The following is a 20,391-nucleotide window of genomic DNA, read 5'->3' on the forward strand; positions in this document are numbered from 1 at the left end:
TGGGGCCCCGTGTGTAAACCCGTTGGACTATGGGTACATCAAATACCAGCTTTCTGGACGGCCTAGTTATTAACTATTTTGCAATACAATTTTTGTCTTCCTTCACCACTTCTGTTTCCACGTTAAACTTCTTTTAGTAAGTACTGTCTCTTGACCTTAGTATATATCCAATCCAGCTTTCTGTGTAGCGTGGAAGTCCCTCGGCCAATTTTGAGTCCTCTGTTTTTGGGGACAGTTTTGTTGCTGCTGAAGTGCAGTTCCCAATTTCTCCTAGCAATTCAGATGTCCTGGAGAACAGGCACGCCAAGTTCCAGGGCTCTTGCTCATCCAGGAGGGTCCTCACAACTTACACATGGAGCCGTGAGTGAGCGCACAGGGTGAGGGGCTGCGGCCTCAGCCAGTCTCAGCAAAGGCACCCAGGAAGCTCTCTTGTGCCCAAACAGGAGATCCGCTTCCCCAAGATGGTGACCAACTGCTGCCGCTTCCTGTGCTACTTCTGCCGCATCAGCCGCCAGAACCAGCGCTCCATGTTCGACCATCTCAGCTACCTGCTGGAGAACAGCGGCATTGGGCTGGGTGAGCTCCGGGCTCGCTCTGGGGCAGGGTGGGGAGGATCGCTCTGCAGAGGGGACTGATACCTGCAGCACTCGCTGGCCTTCCTCAGGTCAGCGCGGTTGGATCTCTTTCAGTCCAAGGGCCTCACTGCATGTCAGAGATGTTCTCAAGGGGCTTCCTTCGAGGTCTTGGGCAAGGCTGAAGGCAACGCGAGGCGGGCCCGAAGGCAAAAGGGGTGGCCACCCGTTCTTTCAGCCAGCATGTCAACCTGTTTCGAACCGGGGGTGTGGAGTGCAAAAGCCGGGAGACCACCGGGCAAACGGTGGTTGGGAGAACAAGGGAGGGAACCAGGGAGGGGGAGTGTGGCCTTCGAGGGAATGCCAAAAGGTCAGATTAGCTGCAGCCCTGCCATAGACTGACGTATGTTGCACTGAAAAATTTGAGAGAGCAAAAACAGATGTGCCAGTGCAGAGCCAGAAAGAGAGAGCAGAAGGCAGTTTGAAAGGCTGGTGCCTACTCATGGGGGCAACCTGCTTTTGCCTCTGGGAACCAGGTTGGCCAGTTATTCAGTATTATTTCAAATACCTGCCAACCCTTTTTGGCTATGGTTGACAGTGGGATACCAGAAATGGGTATGAGCACCATGGGGGAAGAAGGTGGGATCTTGTGAGCCTTTCAGCAGGGGGATTGAGATGTTGTCCCCATACAGGTGAAAGGTGCTCCTTCGTTTTCATGGGTGTCCTTGTGCTAAGCACTCTGAAATTTTGACTTGTGGCTATCAAAAATACTTTGGCGGAGTTTTTAGCCTAAAAAAAGTCCAAGCCGCTAAAGAAGACCAACCTTTAAAGCCACTTCTGTAAAATTAATGTGTTCTCTCCCTCCCGCATTTAATTTTGCCTGCGTACCGTTTGCCTGGCTCCTCTAGGCATGCGTGGATCCACCCCCTTGGACGTGGCCGCTGCGTCTGTCATTGACAACAACGAGCTGGCCCTGGCTCTGCAGGAGCAAGACCTGGAGAAGGTAGTCTGCTTGGCGGGAAGGTGGCCGAATGTGGTGTGGGTGGGAAGCTGGGGCTGAGGAGCAGCCTCGGGCCTTTTGGTGCCCCTGGTGGGGCCAGCGGGCACTCCCTCTGGGGCTCCACCTCTCCCTCCTCCTTCCCCTCCCGACTCATGCTACTGTTCCCTGGTCTTCTTCAGGACTGGCTTCAAGGCTAGGCATGGTTGGGCCTCTGTCGAAGGCCCCCGTCCCAGGAGGGTGCAAGGGACAAGGGCCCCCTGGAACTGCTCCTCCTCCCCATTGCACCCCACTTGCTCACACCCCCCTTGTTTTTGTGCCCTTGAAGAGAAAAGGGAGGAGGAGCAAGAGTGGCTGATGATGGCGAAGGTGGGAAGATGGTGGCAGGGGCCCAGTGAGGGTGCATGGCCCAAGTGCCGCAGAAACGTAGAGCCAGCATGGCTTCCGTGTGCCTCAGCTGCTCCCTGCGGTCAAAACGGGGGGCTGCAGTCCAGGCGGTCTTTGGTCCTTGTAGCAAGGAGGGGTGCCGGCCCCTGTGTGGTTGCCCAGCAACCACCTTCTACCTCTTCCTTCCCGAATGCCAGTAAGCCAGAGCAGACCGTGTAAATGATGCCCCGGGCAACCAATATCTGTTGCCGTTTGATTTTAAAGAATGCCACCCTGGCAGTCACAGGCCGCCTCCATTGCAATTGGCACCACCAGCTTGCAATTGTACCTTAGCACCAGTTGTGAGTGGAGAAACTTTTTGAAAGTCTGCGATAGCAGATTATTCCAGCCATGGGTGCGACTTCTTTGCTAGGGTCACATGGCTAGAAACTGACTGAAGCTGAGGTTTTGACGAGCGCGCTCTCCTTGCCTCCGCAGGTGGTGACCTACCTGGCCGGGGCTGGCCTTCAGAGCTGCTCCATGCTGCTCTCCAAGGGGTACCCGGACATCGGCTGGAACCCCTGCGGGGGCGAGCGCTACCTGGACTTCCTGCGCTTCACTGTCTTTGTCAACGGTAAGACAGGCAATGCATGGAGTCTCATTATGGGAGTATTAGAATTGTTGTCGCGGCACAGATTATGCCGAGCTGAGAAGGGCAAAGGAAAGCTTTTCCTACAGTGCCCCCTCAGTGCAGAAGGGGGCTAATTGTATTTTTTCTCTCTTCCTTTGGCATCTTTATGTCCAAGATGGCACCTTTCCAGGAGGTGTTGCAAAAGCTGGATACAGGGGGGTAGAGTGCAGCAAAAACCATCAGGCAGGCATACAGTTGGTTTTGGGGCCCTCGAAAAGGATTTATGAATGGGATGGCGGTTGCTCATAAGGACCTAGATTCCTGGCTGTCTACTAGCTGGCCAGGGGTCAAAATCAGCCTCATCAAGGGATTCAGACTAGCGCAACAGGTCTGTGTCCTCTCTCTCGCCCTTTTGGAAGCCTGCCCCAGACCTCATCCGGATTCGGAGATGGTGCTGAGCACACTGTTTGCAACATCTAAGCTTTGTATCACAACCATGAGAACCACAATCCTTAGTCTGAGAAAGCAAATTAAAGCATACATGAGCAAAATAGCAGGTTTTGCGCTTCTGGGGCAAAAATATACCAAGCCCGAGTGGCACTTCCTCCACCAGCCCTCTTCTCTGGCCCACATTCCTTCTGCTTCCTAGCTTGTACTTATTTTCCTTCTTGGTATACACATTTTTGCATCCTGGCTCATGCAGTCACTTCCTTTGTCTCCCTGATCCTGCCCTATTCGCTCTTTCCACAGGTGAGAGCGTAGAAGAGAACGCCAACGTGGTTGTGAGGTTGCTGATCCGGCGTCCTGAGTGCTTTGGCCCTGCCCTACGGGGTGAGGGTGGCAACGGGCTGTTGGCGGCAATAGAGGAGGCCATCCAGATCTCCCAGGATCCGGCCCGGGATGGGCCTACCGTCAAGAAAGACCGCCGTCGGGAGCTGTGCGTGCAGAGGAAGGGCGTGGGCGCTGTGCACGGTTGTGGGGAGAGCAAGCCCACTGCGTGATGTTGCTGGGCAGGAAGCAACCCCCAAAAGACCCTGGCCTTGAGCCAGAGGGTATCCAGTCCAGCTCCTGTTAAATTGTGAGGGGGCTTGGAGCGAGGACAAACATGGTCTGCGCCATGGGGCCAGCAGGAGCAGAAGCCTTTCTTGTTCAGAGTAGGAAACGGGTCTGACCCAGAAGCTCTTGCAGGCTGTGGGGGGACTGGGAGCCTTGCCCAGCCGGCCGCAGCTTTCTGCCGCCATCAGGGAGCTGCCTTCTGGCCCCGTGGCAGTTCCTCCTCCCGAGTCCTGGGCAGACCCTTGCTTGGCATCCCTCCGGCTCCCTTGCTGCAAGTTCTTCCTTTTGGCACTTGCTTCATCCACTTCAGGGCTGAGCTGCAGCACTGAAAAAATGAGAGCCCAGCCTCAGATTAAGTCCCTGGCCTGGGCCTAAAGCGGAAACTGCCTGCCCCCCTCCCCTTCCCTCCCCACCTCTCCTCTCTTTCCCCCTCCACCTCCCTGAATGCTGGGAACCTGGTGCCTTTTTTAAAAAGAGAACAAAGCAAGCTGAGGATTTGGATATTTGGACGGTGGCACAATATTGTGAGCAGACGGCCGTGCTCACCCTTCCGCACTGTGATTGTTGTGACCAGCTGCATCTTCACACGCACTTCCCGACATGAGTCCACCCCTATCTCCAGCCCCTATTTTTGGGACAGACACCATTATTTTGCCCCCCCCCCACCTCCGCTGCATGGGTGGCTGATGCTTGCACCTCCCTCTCTCCCTTCTCTCTCTCTCTCCCAGGTTTGGGGGAGAGGAAACACACGAGGAGAACCGGGTGCACTTGGGCAATGCGATCATGTCCTTCTATGCTGCCCTCATCGATTTGCTGGGGCGTTGTGCCCCCGAGATGCATGTAAGCACCCCCCCAACACTCCCCTCACCGTCCTCAACCCAGGGATAACCCCCCCCCCCGACTGAAAGCCCCTGCATGATCTGAGCATCCGGTGCATCACACCCAGCACTGATCCCACCCACCCTCCGGAACAGCCCGCAGGTGGCGCTCGCCTCTGGCTTCCTCTCTTCTCATGCTGAGGTTGGATCTGGCAGTTACCCAGTCTGTTCACTCCTTAGACCTTGCCTTCTATCTCAACAGCTCATCCAGGCCGGAAAAGGCGAAGCCCTCCGGATCAGGGCCATCTTGCGATCCTTGGTGCCCATTGAGGACCTGGTTGGCGTCATCAGCCTCCCGCTGCAGATTCCTTCATTCGGCAAAGGTCAGGTGACCGGGTTGGCCCAAGACGGAATCCCAGGAGATCTAACTGCTTGTCCTGCAAAACCCTTTTTCTAGGCCTCAGTGACCCTTGCCTCTGCACCTACTGCTCCTTCCTCTGCCTCTCTTCCTCCCTGCCCGCTGCCCCCAAGCTGGCTTCAGGAAGCCTGGCTTTGCACCCGTGTCCACTTTAGCTGCTCCTAAAGTTGCACTTCTCCGCGACACAGCCTGGGTGTGGAACCTCAGGCCCGATCTGGCCCACTCGTTGCCCCAGCAAAGTTTGCCGGCCTTTGAGCTGTTTGTTCCCCACTTGGAAAAGGCTGGGATACCAGCAGCTAAAATGTCAGGTCGAAATGTGCTAGTATTTTGGCCCCCTCCACATGGCTTTGCTGCCCTCTCTCCTTTCAACCATGCCCGCCTGGAATGCGCCTCCCAAGAGCATCTCAGAAAGGAATTTTTTCTTGGGGTCCAACTCCCCTGCTGCTGCTTAGGGTCTCCCACTGCTTGTCATAGATGGCAGCGTCATCGAGCCCAAGATGTCTGCGAGCTTCGTGCCCGATCACAAGGCCCCCATGGTGTTGTTCCTTGACCGGGTCTACGGCATCGACAACCAGGACTTCCTGCTTGACGTGCTGGAGGTCGGATTCTTGCCTGACATGAGGGCAGCGGCCTCGCTGGACACGGTGAGCGGGCCCGGGGGGAACAGGGCCCGGGGGAAGGGCCTCGCATCGTTTCTCCAGCCCAAATGATGGACTGAGGGGTGCGGGGGATGGGATGTGGAATATCCTTCCTCGTTCAGGGACGTTGCTGGGGGAGGACTTGGATGGGAGGCCCACCTGTGGGAGGGGCGCTGTGAGTCACTTTGTACTGAGAAACACCCACTGCAGTGGCCTGATCCTAGGAACGTACGCAGCTGCTTTTATATCATGTCGGACTATCTCTTTTTGGAGCCTAGGATGTCTTGTTCTGTCTGGAAGTGGCTTTCCAGGTTCTAAGGTGGAGAAGGGACTTTCTCGTCTCTGCAGTTTGAGCCTTTTTAACTGCCAGGGATGGAGCTGGGATTCCACCCTCTCTGCTCAACTATGCTAGGGACATTCCCCTCCTCCTGTCTATCCTGCTACCCCTCCTGGCGGTATTTTCCCATCTGGAGTCATTACTTTGAGAATGTGTTGCTTTGTTGCTTGCTTGGTTCCAAAGATACAGACTTCGTTGGGCATGGGCACAATAGCTAGAAAGCCACGATTTAGTGCACATTCTCTCTTGCCTGGCCATATCGAATTCCTTCCGATCAAGACACTCCGGTGCCGTCCAGTCCAAGGCACAGCTGAACAAGAGCCCTGGGCTGAGCTGCTTTCTCTCTTCCTGCTTGAAACGGTCTCAGACCAAGGCCAGGCGGAGCTGCTCTGCCAGTCCGAACAGAAGTCTGAAGTTGACAAAGGACCATGGGATTCTTCTCGCTCGCTCTTCATGATTCTTTGATTGGGGGTGGAGCGGGGGGGTGCCTGGAAGTGATTCCTGGGAGTTCTCTATACTCATCAAAGACAAAGCTGAGCTGAAAACTACTCCAGTCCAGATGTGCATGGGACCAAAGGCCCTGGCCGCACCTTCCCTCCCAAAGGCCCCTTCCCTTCCTAACCCCGCCGCCCGCTCCTTCCACCGCAGGCGGCCTTCAGCACCACGGAGATGGCGCTGGCCTTGAACCGCTACCTGTGCCTGGCCGTGCTGCCGCTCATCACCAAGTGTGCGCCGCTCTTCGCGGGCACTGAGCACCGGGCCATCATGGTGGACTCCATGCTGCACACCATCTACCGGCTCTCCCGCGGGCGCTCCCTCACCAAGGCGCAGCGGGACGTCATCGAGGAGTGCCTCATGGCCCTGTGCAGGTATGGGGGGAGACCCGGAGGGACCCCCCCCGCTTTTGGGGGGTCTGTTTGGTGCTCTCACGCAGTGGCCATTCGCAAAACTGGCACACACCACCTGTCGTGAAGCACTTGTTTTCAGAAGGGTGGAACTGAATGACAGGTGGCCCAGCTGGAGCTCCAAAGCACGAAACTGCTCTTAAACCCAACTCAAGGTGGGGATGGAGGGCAGCCCTTCACTCTGCTGCCCTGCCAGCCTCCCAGTTGAAAAATAGAGAAGTCCCCTTAATGAATAAGAGAAAACTGCCCTCAGCATTCAGGCCCTTCCTCCTCAGCGTGCGCTATCGCAGCCACCGCAGCTCTTCCTTTCTTGGGCCTTGCTGCTCATTTTCTGTGTGCCGCTCTTGCAGGTACATCCGGCCCTCCATGCTCCAGCACCTCCTGCGCCGGCTGGTGTTTGATGTGCCCATCCTCAACGAATTTTCAAAGATGTCGCTCAAGGTGAGCACCCTGTGTGGGCTGGAGCACGGCAGACTTTTTGGAGGATAGAAGCGATGCTCTTGAAAGGGTGCTCTCTCACTAGCTATGATTCTTTCTATCTTCCCTCGACTTGTCCAGCTCCTGACCAATCATTATGAGCGTTGCTGGAAGTATTACTGCCTTCCCACTGGCTGGGCTAACTATGGAGTCACCTCTGAGGAAGAGCTCCACCTGACCCGCAAGCTCTTCTGGGGCATCTTTGAGTCCTTGTCCCACAAGGTGAGGCATGCACCTACCTTTGCTGTCAGGTATGGCAGGGGTAGGGCTGAAAACCAATTTGGGAAGGGTCTCAGGGGCTGCAATCCACCAATGAGTGAGGCCAGAGACATGCAATTCCTATCAATTCGGACATTTTCCCACCAAGTGTACGAAAATGCTACATAAGTTACTCAGGAGTAGACCTTACTGTAATAGCTTTCAGACTTGGAAAGCAGACCTGAGTTCTAAGCAAGTCTACGCAGGGCTAAACTTCAGTGTGACAGCTTCCATGTTCTCAACAGCTTGATTTGATGCAGATTATTTCAAGCTTAATTGTGTTTGCAATCTGTCTTATCTCTTTGCTGATTGGAGTTAAGAGCAGGGGAAGCTAGCCAACTGGGTGGGGAAACCCCAGGGCCCATGTTGCCTCAGGCCTATGCATGGGAGGCTCTCCATTCCTGATGCAGGGTAACTGGGATGAGCTGGGAATAGGATACCAGTTGGTGAGTGGCTGGAAGACAGGGCATTGATGCTGAGGCGCTGGCCCCCAGTTCCCAGATTTCAGCCTGTCGCTGCTAAATATGGGGCTGGGGGGAAAGCTAGAATATTGTCAGCATTTGGGGGCCGAATGGGCTTGCTTTGTCTCTCTGAGTTTCTTTTCTCCCTCTTCCCTGTGTGTTTCCTTCATGACGTCCAGAAATTTGACCCTGACCTGTACAAGCTTGCCATGCCCTGCCTGTGTGCCATCGCGGGCGCCATCCCCCCTGACTATGTGGACGCCAGCTACTCCTCCAAGACCGAGAAGAAGGCTTCCGTGGACGCCGAGGGCAACTTCGACCCCAAGCCAGTGGAAACGCTTAAGTGAGTGAAGGCTGCAGGAAGAGACGTGGCTCCTCAAATCCAGGCCAAATGCGTGTGCTCATGAAGTCGTCACCAAGGGCAGGCCTGGAGTCCTTCCGTGAGAGGAAGGGGAAAGGGCTAGAAACTTCCTTTCTAAGGAAAAAATGGGGAAGCCGGTGTTCTTAGGATAATCGGAGAGGTGATGCACACAGATAGTGTGGGGGAAATTACGCACAGCTTTGTTGTAGTGCCTCTTAATCCTTACCCAGATCTGACACCTTTCTGGCCGTCTTTGTACTGTCCAGGGCCCCCATCTTTTCTTGTTTCAGACCATAGCAGGAAAGCGACCTTACATAGGAGAAATCCTGGGGATTTGCAGTGGAAAACCCTAAAATTTAAAGTCTAGCACGAGGCTTAAAGACAGATTCCTGCGTCCGTTTGCTGCTGTGGCAGAGCAGGGCCCCGGCTGTTGTGCCCGCTGGCGCCCAGACTCTAAACGCCCTTTCTTCTTTCGAACAGTGTGATCATTCCTGAGAAGCTGGACTCCTTTATCAACAAGTATGCCGAGTACACTCATGAGAAGTGGGCCTTCGACAAGGTAGGGAGCACTTGTCCCGCTGCGCCGGTCGGTGTAACTGCCACGTGGCTCCAGGTGTCCCTTCGTGGTTCGGCTTGGAGCAGATACGCGTGTTCATCATCTCTTAACTGCAGATCCAGAATAACTGGTCCTTTGGGGAGACAGTCGACGAGGAGGCCAAGACAAGCCCCATGTTGCGGCCCTACAAAACGTTCTCGGAAAAGGTAATGTGCGTACCGCAGCCTACCCCATACGTCAGAGGACTGCTGCCCAGTTCTCCACATCCAGCTGCGTGTAGGAAGCAAAGGCCACTAAACCTGAAATTTAACAGCTCTGTCGGACTAAAATCTGAAATGCATTTTTCAGAATTGGCTCTTGACAAATGAAAACTTGAGCCTTCTTGAAAAAACATTTTAAGGCAGTAATATGCAGTCTTGTTTTGCAAGTCAATCCTTTATATTTCAGCCCAATCCGATGTCTAAATCCAGCGGGTTCCAAGGGATGTTTTGACCCTTTCTAATTAGGAGATATACATTGAATTCCCTTTTGCAGCATCATTTCTGTGGCAAAAAAAACCTCAGCAAGTTCTATTGCACGCTTAACAGGCCATTGGAGTATCCTGATAGAGAGCCCCCTCAAACTGGACTTAACTGGACTTAAACTGGACTGTGTTGTTTGAAACGGGATGGACCACTCCCAGTGTGTCCCTGAGCACCCCGTCTCGGTCTTCATCTGAAGTCTGCTTCCTGCCCTTCTCCACCCATCATTCAGCTTCCTGTTCTTGCTCCTCTAGGACAAGGAAATTTACCGGTGGCCTATCAAGGAATCCCTGAAGGCCATGATTGCTTGGGAGTGGACTATTGAGAAGGCACGTGAAGGTGAAGAAGAGAAGACGGAGAAGAAAAAGACTCGCAAGATCTCGCAGTCCGCCCAGGTTTGTTCCAAGCTGCTCTTGTGGGGAAAAGAATGTTTGGAATGGGAACTCCGGTTCTTCAGCGTGGCCTCTGTGCCCACCCCAGCCACTCCACCCCAGCCACTCCACACGCCCACGGAGGCGGGTTCCACATGCATGTACACACTTGCAAAATCTTTCCTTGTGCAACGGAAAAGCAGCTGGTGGGAAAACAGCCAGCAGGTGTTTCTGTGTAGTTTGCTTCTTTGTCCTGTTTCAGGCAGGCTCTTAAAACCGTTCCATGTTTTACGAGTGCCGTGCCGTGCCGTGCATGCTCGGGCAGAAAAAAGAGCCACAGCTCCCAGCCTACTAGGAACCGTAGGCCTTTTTCTGCCTAAGCACGCACTGGGTTGCACATTCCATCTCTTACCCCATGCTCTGTTTTTCTGCTCATTCTTTTCTGCTCTCTGGTTCTTTTCTGCTCTCGGTTTTTGTTGTTGGTGCTGATCTGAAGTCGTCAGAGAAGGAAATAGTCAAGCAAGAGCTGGAAACCAGAGCCTGGGGCTTCCAGTGAGTGCCTCCAGTGCCAAAAAGAGAGTGGCTTGATAGCTTAGAGGGGGCAGGGCCCGTCTGAAGCCAAGCACTTAATTTCTTCATGCAGCTCTGGGAAGGAATCGAGGGCAAACTCATGAAAAGCTGTGGAACCGGTCGGCTTTCTAAGGAATCTGACTCCATGTGCATTAGGAGGCATGAGGCCGGTTTGAAAGTCTGTTTTTGGTTCTTCCTTAGACCTATGACCCCAGCCATGGCTACAACCCCCAGCCCATAGACCTGTCTGGAGTGACCCTTTCCAGGGAACTGCAGGTAAGTTGGCGCAAAAAGGAGCTGCGGGCACGGCCTGCCTGTCGCTTTGCAAGCAGAAGATGCACAAGCTGCCATCAGAAGAAATGTCCCAAATAGAGGATATGTGTTTCGTGAAACACTGCATCTTTTCACAACAGTATTGCACTTCTGAAATGTAGGGAGGATGTACTTTTTGACTTTGGGCAGTAGGGGAAAGAGGGAAATGAACAGGCAAAATGGACTGTGTCAGAGCGAATGAAGTTCAAGACTTTGAACTTCCCCTGCTTCTGTGTCAGGTTCTGCACCGATTTTAACATGGCCTTTCACATAGTTCTTTCTTTGTTTCTGACAATGTTCAGAATCCTTGCTTATTTTCATGATTGTTTGTCTCTTCTGCCATGAGAGTTAGAAACTTGGCTGTCTGGTTCTTAGACACTTTTGACCTTATTTTCCACCCATCCACTGGTCTTCTGCACAGGCCATGGCAGAGCAGTTGGCTGAGAATTATCACAACACCTGGGGGCGCAAGAAAAAACTAGAGCTGGAAGCCAAAGGTGATTCTTCCATCCTTCTCTGCCCCTCCCTCACAACGTGCTGCTGCTCTCGCACAACCCCTCTCAGGCTTCATGCTGCCTCTTCCTTCTTCTCCCTCCCCAAGGGGGTGGCACCCATCCTCTGCTGGTGCCTTACGATACACTCACGGCCAAGGAGAAGGCACGCGACCGAGAAAAGGCTCAAGAGCTGCTCAAATTCCTGCAGCTTAATGGCTATGCGGTGACAAGGTGAGCCCGACAGGAGATGCAGAGTGCCCTGGGGCGTGTGGACAGGTGTGGACGCGGAGCAGGTGTTCTTCATGGGTCGTGGTACCCACCTGCTCTGTGCCACATGCCACACACCTGGGGAAAGACCTGGGCATCCCCATCCTTGAAAGGGAATGAATTGCCTGCCAATCCCAGGCCGAGCCTGAGGAGGTGGGATGGGAACCACGTTCCATTCGGACCGGGGGACCCTAATTGGAGAGGCTTCCTTCTCACATAACTACAGCTCCTGGGGTTCCCTGGGCGGATGCCACGGGGCCTTCCTGATCAGGCTTGGCCTGTTGCTTTCACATGACTGTACTGAGTGTGCTCAAATACGTGGGGGTGGGCAGGGGGCCAAATTGCGTCATCTTCCATTTTTCGCCTGTCTGTGCTATTCTGTCGATTTTTCAGTCATTTTTCAAGCTGCTGAAAGTCAGTTTAGGAAAAGATGGAATAGCAACACAACAGTGCAAGCATCCTTTTGCCTGGAAGCACCTTATGCCTGCTGAATGACTAGGATTTCATTGAAATTTCATTGAAAATGGCCCTTATTTCGAAACAGCCTTGGAGGGGAAGGTCTGGAAGGATCTTGCAGTGCTCCTATGTATTCTGTGTCGTCCCTTGCCCGGTTTGAGCACTCAGCATCTCTGGCAGTGCCCTGAAGGCAGGGATAGGTCCTGTGGTACCTGCTGGCAGCAGTTTGCCCTCGGACAGGTGACTTATCACCTATCAAGTTGCTTATCCTCCCCACCTTTTTTTCCTTAATGAACTCGTTTTGTGGCTGGCAGCTGGGATAATTGAATTTCTGCCAGAGCTGAAAACTCTGAGTTCAAAAGAGTTGTTCAGTGTGTTGGAATCCAGACCCCGTTCCTGCCGTGTCCGCAGGCTCTTCAGGTTATTTGCCCCACTTCCCAGGGCAGTCATTTTGCGACAATGCCCAAAACCATTTGAGAAATGGCCAGATGTGCCTGTGGCCCCTGAAAGGCTGCCCGCCGCCGTTTGCCTGCCCAGACCTGTCTTCCTACTACGTTGCCCTTGCTCGCCTTGCCATTTTTCACAGGGGATTGAAGGACATGGAACTGGACACGTCATCCATCGAGAAACGCTTTGCTTATGGGTTCCTGCAGCAGCTGCTGAAATGGATGGACATCTCTCAGGAGTTCATTGCCCACCTGGGTAAAAGAGCTGCTGTTATTTGCTTCACAAAAGCTGTCTTAGAAACCCGTCATGAGCTGTGCTGCAGTTCGGACTCACACCCTCTGTGTGACCCATTTGGGAGAGGAGCGGTGCCTTGTTCGAGAGCACCCAGTCAAGCTGGAATTCAGGGGTTCCCTTCTGGTTTGAGGAAAAGAGTTCGAGATTTCGCTGTCTAATAGGGTCAGGAAATTTGAGCTGGTTCTGGATTCTCTTTTGAGGCCAGCTGATCCTTGAGTGCAGGCCCGTTTAATTGCCCGGGCACTGCAGCAGGGGAGAGAAGGCAGTGCGGGTGGATGGAAGTGCGAGTCACCCATTCCTCACGCTGCTCGGTGGGCTCACTGGGACTCTTTCCAACGCAGAGGCCGTGGTGAGCAGCGGACGGGTGGAGAAATCTCCCCATGAACAAGAGATCAAGTTCTTTGCCAAGGTTAGTTTCTCTGTCTGGGGTTTGGCACCGGCTCGGACAGGACCCAGCCGCAGAGTGTCCCTAAATTCTGTACAGCAAAGCGCAGACTTGGCCCCAGGTGGGTGTTAGCGAGCAGGACTTGGGACTCATGGGCCTTTTCGGCCCTGTAACCCTTTGCCTCTTTTCAGATCCTGCTGCCCCTGATCAACCAGTACTTCACCAACCACTGTCTTTACTTCTTGTCCACGCCGGCCAAAGTCTTGGGCAGTGGGGGCCATGCCTCCAACAAGGAGAAGGAGATGATCACAAGGTGAGGACCAGAGCATCCCTGAAAGGCCTGGCTGTGCGGCGCGTGTGCGCTCACGCACGTGCCCGTCAGCTCACACACTAAATTTTCCAAGTACATCTTAAATATGCACCTTAACCAATGAAGTCTGGACAGCAAAAGAAGACAAACTTGCAAATGTGTTGATTATACACATGTACCTATTCTGAAAGATCTCACATATCTCAGCTCAGTCATCCATCAAAGGGAGACTGTAGCCAAGAAATTTGAAGAAGGTGGAGACTTGGAAAAGTGGCAGTGAAGAACCCAGAGGAAATTGTCACGTGCGAGGTCAAGATGGTCCACATTATTTTATTCCCAGTCAAAATCTGTGGGTTTGAAAGCTGGATAGTGAAGAAAGCAGACAGGACAAAGAAGCATGTGTTCGAAACATGGGGCTGGAGGAGAGCTTTGTGCATGCCCAGGAGTGACAGGAGGACAGACAAGGGGGTCCTAGATCAAGTCAAGCCAGAGCTTTCCCTAGGAGCAAAAACGACACAACTGAGGATGCAGTACTTGGGACACATCGTGGGAAGGCAAGACTCCCTGGAGGAGAGAATCATGTTAGGGGCGGTTGAAGCAAAAGACAAACAGGAAGACCAAATATGGGATGAATTGAATCCATAAAGGAAACCACGGCCTTGAACTTGAGCATCGGTGTAGGACACAATGGCTCGGGGACACAGGGAATTGTAGGACTTTTTCCGGATACGATGGCACCTTAAAGCTTCACAGGGTTGGGCTTTTTTGAGTTTCAGGCACAAATCTCTCCATTGCAATCTGGGACTTTGGGAGATGCCAGTTTTGGAAAGTATCCCATTTTTGTGTATTAATTATTTGGCAGGAATGGAGACCCTGTGCAGTAATAACCTATGAGTCAAATCCTAATAATAATTTCTACACCCGAATACTATATTTAACCATTAACTCCAACAGAACTCATGATGGAGGGTACTATGAGGGTGAAAGGGAGGAACTGTCAGATTACCAGGCTATACATTCAGAATTTTGAAAACCGATTGAAAGCCAGATAATCTGCTTGGCAGTTCACTCTCCCAAAATTCTTTTCAGACTGCATATATTTGCATACATGAGCCTGTGTTCCTGACACTCAGCACATTTGAGGAATTTATGTGCAAAGCAGTCCTTAGTGTCTGTAAATGGAGTTCCGTTGACAGTTTGTAAGCGGATGAGTCTTTTTCTTGCAGGCGCTCTCTCCTGGTGGGCCTTCAGTCTTTCTCTTGGTCTTATGTGTGTGAATGGAAGAGGGAGAAATCACACGTGCCATTCTCTCCCAGCAGCTTAGCTGCCTGTTCCCTCTGTCCTGCTGTATGTACGTCTTCCAACAGTCTCCTTCATTTTCTCTCTCTGCCTCTCTTTTCCACCCTTCAGCCTTTTCTGCAAACTGGCAGCCCTGGTCAGACACCGGGTCTCCCTCTTTGGTAAGCAGCTCTCCTCCTCTGCTCTGTTCCAGTAGGGCGGGAACCTCCGCATTTTTCGTTCCTCTGCTCTCCATCCCTTTTCCCTGGCATTCTTCGGGTGGGGCTTCGGGGTGCCACCAACTGGCTCCGCATCCTTCTTCCCTCACCCTGTGCGACCTTTCCTGTGGCTTGCCTTCCGAGTGCGATGCTGTATTTCTCTCGTCCAGTGCCCCCATGCCTTGTTTCCTAACCCGGCCCTTAAACAAAGATGTTCTGTCGCCCTCCAGGCACCGATGCCGCGGCTGTGGTTAACTGCCTGCATATCCTTGCTCGCTCTTTGGATGCCAGGTAAGACGCCTTGCTCAGTCTCTTCCAAATGATCTCCTGCTGCCTGCAGAGGAGAGCTATTCTGATGAGTATGCCCAGATCACTTCCTCTCCTGTGTTTGATACCGGCATCAGAATGGCAAGGGCAGGACCTTTTTGGTAGTGGCTCCATGTCCATGAAATCCTCCCAGATGGAGAATTCGTGGCCCTGTCTTCATTAATGTTCAAGGGTAAAGTCCAATCAGATTGTTCCCATGTATCGCTTTGAAGATTATAGACATCATGCGGAGGGTAGAAGGACTGTGGTCGCTTCTTATTTGGGCTGTCCAATTGAGGATCTCCAGAGCGGGAGGGAAGGAGACCGAAGTGCCACCCAGACATCTCACATCCTGGTTGCACCTGCCTGCTCTTTCCCCTCCCCGAGCCCCGGAATGGCCCCTAACGCCATCTCCAAAATCACGCTTGTGCGCTTGGGGATGCGTTAAATGCTGCTCTTTCCTCTCTGCCTGCAAGGGCTCCTTGAGCACCGCCGCGAGGTTGTAGCCGTTTTCCAGCCTCACAGCGGGAGCTCCAAAGAGTCTCGCGGCAGTCTGGGCGCAGAGTAGCAGCCGCAAGACTGCGCTGTAGAGATCAGAGGAAGTCTCAAAAGCCTTCACAGTTGTTCCTTGTGAAAAATAATGAGTCCTGCAGAACTGTATGAACCTGATCAGAGAAGGGGGAAGCTTCTTCTAAGCTGGTGTCTTTAATCAAAAAGTAATAATCCATTCGGGAACTTTTTAGTTCCTCAAAAGTCGGACCCCCACCCAATGGATGGTTCCAGCTGCTTGCAGGTGTCTGACCTGCGCTTGCCTTTTTTACCTTTCTCTTTTCAGGACAGTGATGAAGTCCGGCCCGGAGATTGTGAAGGCAGGGCTGCGCTCTTTCTTTGAAGGAGCCTCTGACGACATCGAGAAGATGGTGGAGAACCTTAAGCTGGGCAAGGTGTCTCAGTCCCGCACCCAGGTCAAGGGGGTGGGCCAGAACATCACCTACACCACGGTGGCCCTCCTGCCTGTGCTCACCTCCCTCTTCGAGCACATTGCACAGCACCAGTTTGGCGACGACGTCATCTGTGAGCACTGCGGGGGCACGCGGGTGGGAGGAGCCCCGGGTCCCGGCCGGCCTCGACCTTGGCCGCCGTTAGCCACACAGGCAAGTCCTGAATGGGTCGTGGAGGCCCCTTCAAGCCCACCGCTGGGAGCGCTGCCCGGCCTTCCTGATCGAGGGCAGATCTATTTATTTATCTGGAATTTTGGTATGCCGTCCCATTCGCATAAGCCTCGGGACGGCTTCCAGCATCATAAATAAACAATCGTACAGATGAGTACATATAAAATCTGGATTCATCCTGGCTAAAAAATTTAAAACCAATATATAAATAATATTAATAATTATTAAAATATCATTGAAATAAAAAGGTCTTGGCCTGGCGCCGAAAAACATAATGATGGCACCAGGCGGACCTCTCTGGGGAGCGCATTCCGTAAGTGGGGCGCCACCACAAAGAAAGCGATGGGAGGAGAGGGTGGGTAGGAGGCTTCACAGCCAGTTGGGGGAAGCAGATCCAAAATCGCTGCCCTTCCGAGGTGAAGTGCCAGCAGGAAATGGCAGGGACCAGAGGGCCGCGTCTGACCGACGGCCAAGGGCTCTGGGAAGGAGTGACTGTGTCTTTCTGGACGTGAACCTTTCTCTCTCTGTGTCTCGCGCGCGTGTGCCCAGTGGATGACGTGCAGGTGTCCTGCTACCGAACGCTCTGCAGCATCTATTCCTTGGGCACAACCAAGAATCCCTACGTGGAGAGGTGAGCCCAAGGGCCCGAGCAGCTGGTTGGCAAGGGGGGCGTGCGGCTGGGAAGGCGGCCCCGGGGCGAACGCTGCCTGTTAGTGAAGCTCACACAGTGGGGACAATTGCGGGTGTAGGTCTGAAAGAGCTCCTTGCAGGTCCCCAGCCCTCATGGGGTGAGCAAAGCTTCACCACGGCAGCGTCACACATCCCGACCAGCGAATGAAAACCTTCTTTTTGAAAACGTGTCACGTGCCATCTGAGCTTTGGCGCACTTGCCGGTCGATCGTCCCTGTTGGTTTCAACCAGAAGAATAAAACCTTTCCACGGAGCGTGTCTCCTGGGCACTGCTCACCTGGATCTTGTGTCTGTCCTCTGCAGGCAGCGCCCACAACTTGGGGAGTGCCTGGCCCGGCTGGCGGCAGCGATGCCCGTGGCCTTCCTGGAGCCCCATATCAATGAGTACAACCCCTACTCCGTCTACACCACCAAGTCACCGAGGGAGCGAGCCAGTGAGTGGCAGCAGTGGGAGGGGGGCGGGCGGGCCAGGGCCCCCCCGTTTGCCGTGCGACTTGGCCACGCTCGGCATGCAGCCCCACTTAGGCCGCTCCCTGCCCCTTCTTGTCCTCCTCCGTGGCCTCTCCAGGCACTTCCCTTCAGACACGGGTGGGGTGTTTTAATGTGTCCCAGTATTCTTACTCAGTAACAGACACTGGGGCGCGGGGCGTAGCCCGTCTGTCCGCTCACTTCCGCACACACTTTGCAGGGGTCCCGCTGCCACTAAGAAATCGTTCATTTAAGAAAATCAAGGGCAGGAGGGGCGGCCTGCCCTGGGCATCCCTGCGCTGGGGGTGCGTTCACTGACGCCTCCCAGGATCGCATTCCAAGGGCTCCCTGCCCCCCCCCACTTTGTGTCCCAGTCCTAGGCCTGCCGAACTGCGTGGAGGAGATGTGCCCAGACATACCAGTCCTGGAGCGGCTCATGAAAGACATCAGCGGGCTGGCTGAGTCGGGGGCCCGCTACACGGAGATGCCCCACGTGATTGAGGTCACCTTGCCGATGCTTTGCAACTACCTGCCCCGCTGGTGGGAGCGGGGCCCGGAGACCCACGCCCAAGGTCCCTGGTGCACCGAGGTCACCTCTGACCACCTCAACACCTTGCTGGGCAACATCCTGAAGATCATCGTCAACAACCTGGGCATAGACGAGGCTTCGTGGATGAAGCGGCTGGCAGGTATAAGGGTCGAGGATCCGGGGAGCGCTGGGCCTGGGGCGCCTCTTCCTGTGGAGGAGGGCCCTGATCCAGCCGCAGAGGGATGCTGGTGGTAGGAGAGTGGAGCTAAGCAGAGTGGAGGGGGCACGGCCTGAACTGCCAGTGTCAAACGGAAAGCTGCCAGTGGCAAGGCAGAGCCATGCAGGGGGGGAGCCTGGCTATCTGCCCACATCTGTGGTTTGAGCCTGTTGTACCATCAGCTGCCGCTCAGCATGGCTGTGTTCAGTGGGATGCCCAAGCTAGGCCTCCGAGCGCACCGGGGCCCTTGGCCACACTCGTAAAGAGAATCCAAGGAACCGTGAGAATTCCTGGGAAACATGGGCACATCCATATAGAATTTCCTTGCCTAAGGATCTTCTGTGTCCAGTGCAGCCTCAGGCAATGTCCCAGAGGCCGGAGAAATCACTTCTAGTTTCACAGAGCAGGCGTCTAATATTTCGTGGCTAGAACCACAAGTATCTAGGCGTAGGCATTACAGTTTCCATGGTCTGAATAACTGGGCAGCCAGGCTATTCCCAAGACCTTTCAAAGACTCTGAGAAAAGGTGGAGTGGCGGCAGCGGTGCTGGAGGCCTCCCCTTGGTTCTTTTCCGTGCAGTCTTTGCCCAGCCTATCGTCAGCAAGGCCAAGCCGGAACTGCTTCGCTCCCACTTCATCCCCACTATGGAGAAGCTGAAGAAGCGCTCCGGGAAGGTGGTGGCGGAGGAGGAGCAGCTGCGGTTGGAGGCGAAGACGGAGTCAGAGGATGCTGAGCTGCTGATCCGAGATGAGTTCTCAGTGCTCTGTCGGGACCTCTATGCCCTCTACCCCCTGCTCATCCGATACGTCGACAACAACAGGTACTGCGGTTTTCCTAAGGTGGGCGTATTGCACGTGCAGTGTGGGCGTGGAACTAAATTGTGGTGCTTTCCAGGGTGTGTGGTCCCCAGGGGCATTCTCCTTGGCCAATCACAGTGTCTGGGACAGGGAATGGGGGTCCCCCAGGCCCCTCCTGGCAGTTCCCTTTGCACCTGCAGGGCCAAGTGGTTGACAGAACCAAACTCGGATGCTGAGGAGCTCTTCCGGATGGTTGGGGAGGTGTTCATCTACTGGTCCAAATCGCACGTGAGTGAGCCTTTGGGCACATTGCTTTTTGGTTGTGTGGGTGCCCACGGAGGAGTGGTCAACTTGGCTGGACTTCCTCGCATTGCTGCCCAGCTCTTCTCCGTGTTTCCAGTGCTTCACAAAGGATCCCAGGAATCACCCATCGGGCAAAGTGTCCTTGGTCATATTCTGAATGGGAAGCTTCTGGGGGAAACTGGAAACTGCAAAGAGGGAGAGGTTATCCTTTTTCATGGCTGTCTGTTTGGGCCCCAAGTAGGTGCGACAGCCCCCTTCTCGTTTAGACCAGCGGGATGCGTCCAAATCCTCTCAGCACTTCCACCACCACACCCCTGCAAAGCACATGTGCGATTGCTTGGTTTCTTTTCCATTCCGTAGAACTTCAAACGAGAAGAGCAGAACTTCGTGGTGCAGAATGAAATCAACAACATGTCCTTCCTGACGGCGGACAGCAAGAGCAAAATGTCGAAGGTGAGAGAAGCACCTGGGGGTCTTGGGCTCTGGCCTGGGTCTTCCCCTGCCCGGAGCCAGAACATTGCTCATCAAGCCACAGCCTTGGGCTTTGCTTCTACCACGAGTACTGATAAGCCCTGCGGGGAAGAACTTAAACTGTGAGACGGACAGTCCACAGCGCAAATGTCCACATGGCTTAAGTGTGGATTCCCCTAGGCAGGCCCGGATGTCTGAGTCTCTGTTTTTCCTTCTCCAAAGATCTGACATGGCTGTTGTAATGCTGGTCAGTCGTGTGGGGTTGAGTGGATTCCCTGAGTTACGGTCTGTGCAATGCTTTGAGCAAGAAGGCCCCGTGGAAATGTTTAAGTGTCATGATTGGTACCCTTTCCTTGTGGGATTCCTCCAGCGCCTTGGAGGTACACCCAGTCTGAGCTGGGCTGCAAGAGCCAGATGCTTTCCACCCAACACTTCCTCCTTCAGCCATGTCAGGTGCTCTGTGGCAGGCAGTGTTACCGGCTGCCTCTGAGAGCGGCTGTCATCCTGCCCCCTTAGCCGTGGGGGTAACTGGCTGGGAAGAGCAGTTCATTTTATACTGATAATTTTAATTTTATATTTGTAAATCAATGTATTTTTTGTATTTTTATATTTAATGGTAATTTATTATGTACTATTGTATTTCAATGTATTTTATCATGTTGTA

The 20,391-nt window shown here is 53.8% G+C and overlaps 1 protein-coding gene across 1 annotated transcript in view; it reads left to right on the forward strand.

Moving 5' to 3' along the window:
- RYR1 (ryanodine receptor 1) overlaps positions 1-20,391 on the forward strand; it is a 110,091-nt gene that overhangs the window by 51,016 nt on the left and 38,684 nt on the right. Inside the window, exons 42-70 of the mRNA XM_044434928.1 lie at positions 444-576; positions 1,481-1,575; positions 2,434-2,569; positions 3,317-3,503; positions 4,351-4,462; positions 4,703-4,823; positions 5,333-5,502; positions 6,482-6,702; positions 7,089-7,179; positions 7,297-7,437; positions 8,114-8,277; positions 8,776-8,854; positions 8,968-9,057; positions 9,627-9,767; positions 10,515-10,589; positions 11,047-11,122; positions 11,227-11,350; positions 12,429-12,544; positions 12,925-12,992; positions 13,160-13,281; positions 14,689-14,738; positions 15,005-15,065; positions 15,916-16,154; positions 16,802-16,883; positions 17,246-17,376; positions 17,785-18,099; positions 18,736-18,976; positions 19,154-19,241; positions 19,617-19,709. Coding sequence (XP_044290863.1) covers positions 444-576; positions 1,481-1,575; positions 2,434-2,569; positions 3,317-3,503; positions 4,351-4,462; positions 4,703-4,823; positions 5,333-5,502; positions 6,482-6,702; positions 7,089-7,179; positions 7,297-7,437; positions 8,114-8,277; positions 8,776-8,854; positions 8,968-9,057; positions 9,627-9,767; positions 10,515-10,589; positions 11,047-11,122; positions 11,227-11,350; positions 12,429-12,544; positions 12,925-12,992; positions 13,160-13,281; positions 14,689-14,738; positions 15,005-15,065; positions 15,916-16,154; positions 16,802-16,883; positions 17,246-17,376; positions 17,785-18,099; positions 18,736-18,976; positions 19,154-19,241; positions 19,617-19,709 — 3,762 coding nt within the window. The remainder of the gene's footprint in view (positions 1-443; positions 577-1,480; positions 1,576-2,433; positions 2,570-3,316; positions 3,504-4,350; positions 4,463-4,702; positions 4,824-5,332; positions 5,503-6,481; positions 6,703-7,088; positions 7,180-7,296; positions 7,438-8,113; positions 8,278-8,775; positions 8,855-8,967; positions 9,058-9,626; positions 9,768-10,514; positions 10,590-11,046; positions 11,123-11,226; positions 11,351-12,428; positions 12,545-12,924; positions 12,993-13,159; positions 13,282-14,688; positions 14,739-15,004; positions 15,066-15,915; positions 16,155-16,801; positions 16,884-17,245; positions 17,377-17,784; positions 18,100-18,735; positions 18,977-19,153; positions 19,242-19,616; positions 19,710-20,391) is intronic.

The sequence above is a fragment of the Varanus komodoensis genome, unplaced genomic scaffold (genome assembly GCF_004798865.1).
Source record: "Varanus komodoensis strain SLA01 unplaced genomic scaffold, ASM479886v1 scaffold29_1, whole genome shotgun sequence".
In the NCBI taxonomy this organism is placed as follows: Eukaryota; Metazoa; Chordata; class Lepidosauria; order Squamata; family Varanidae; genus Varanus; species Varanus komodoensis.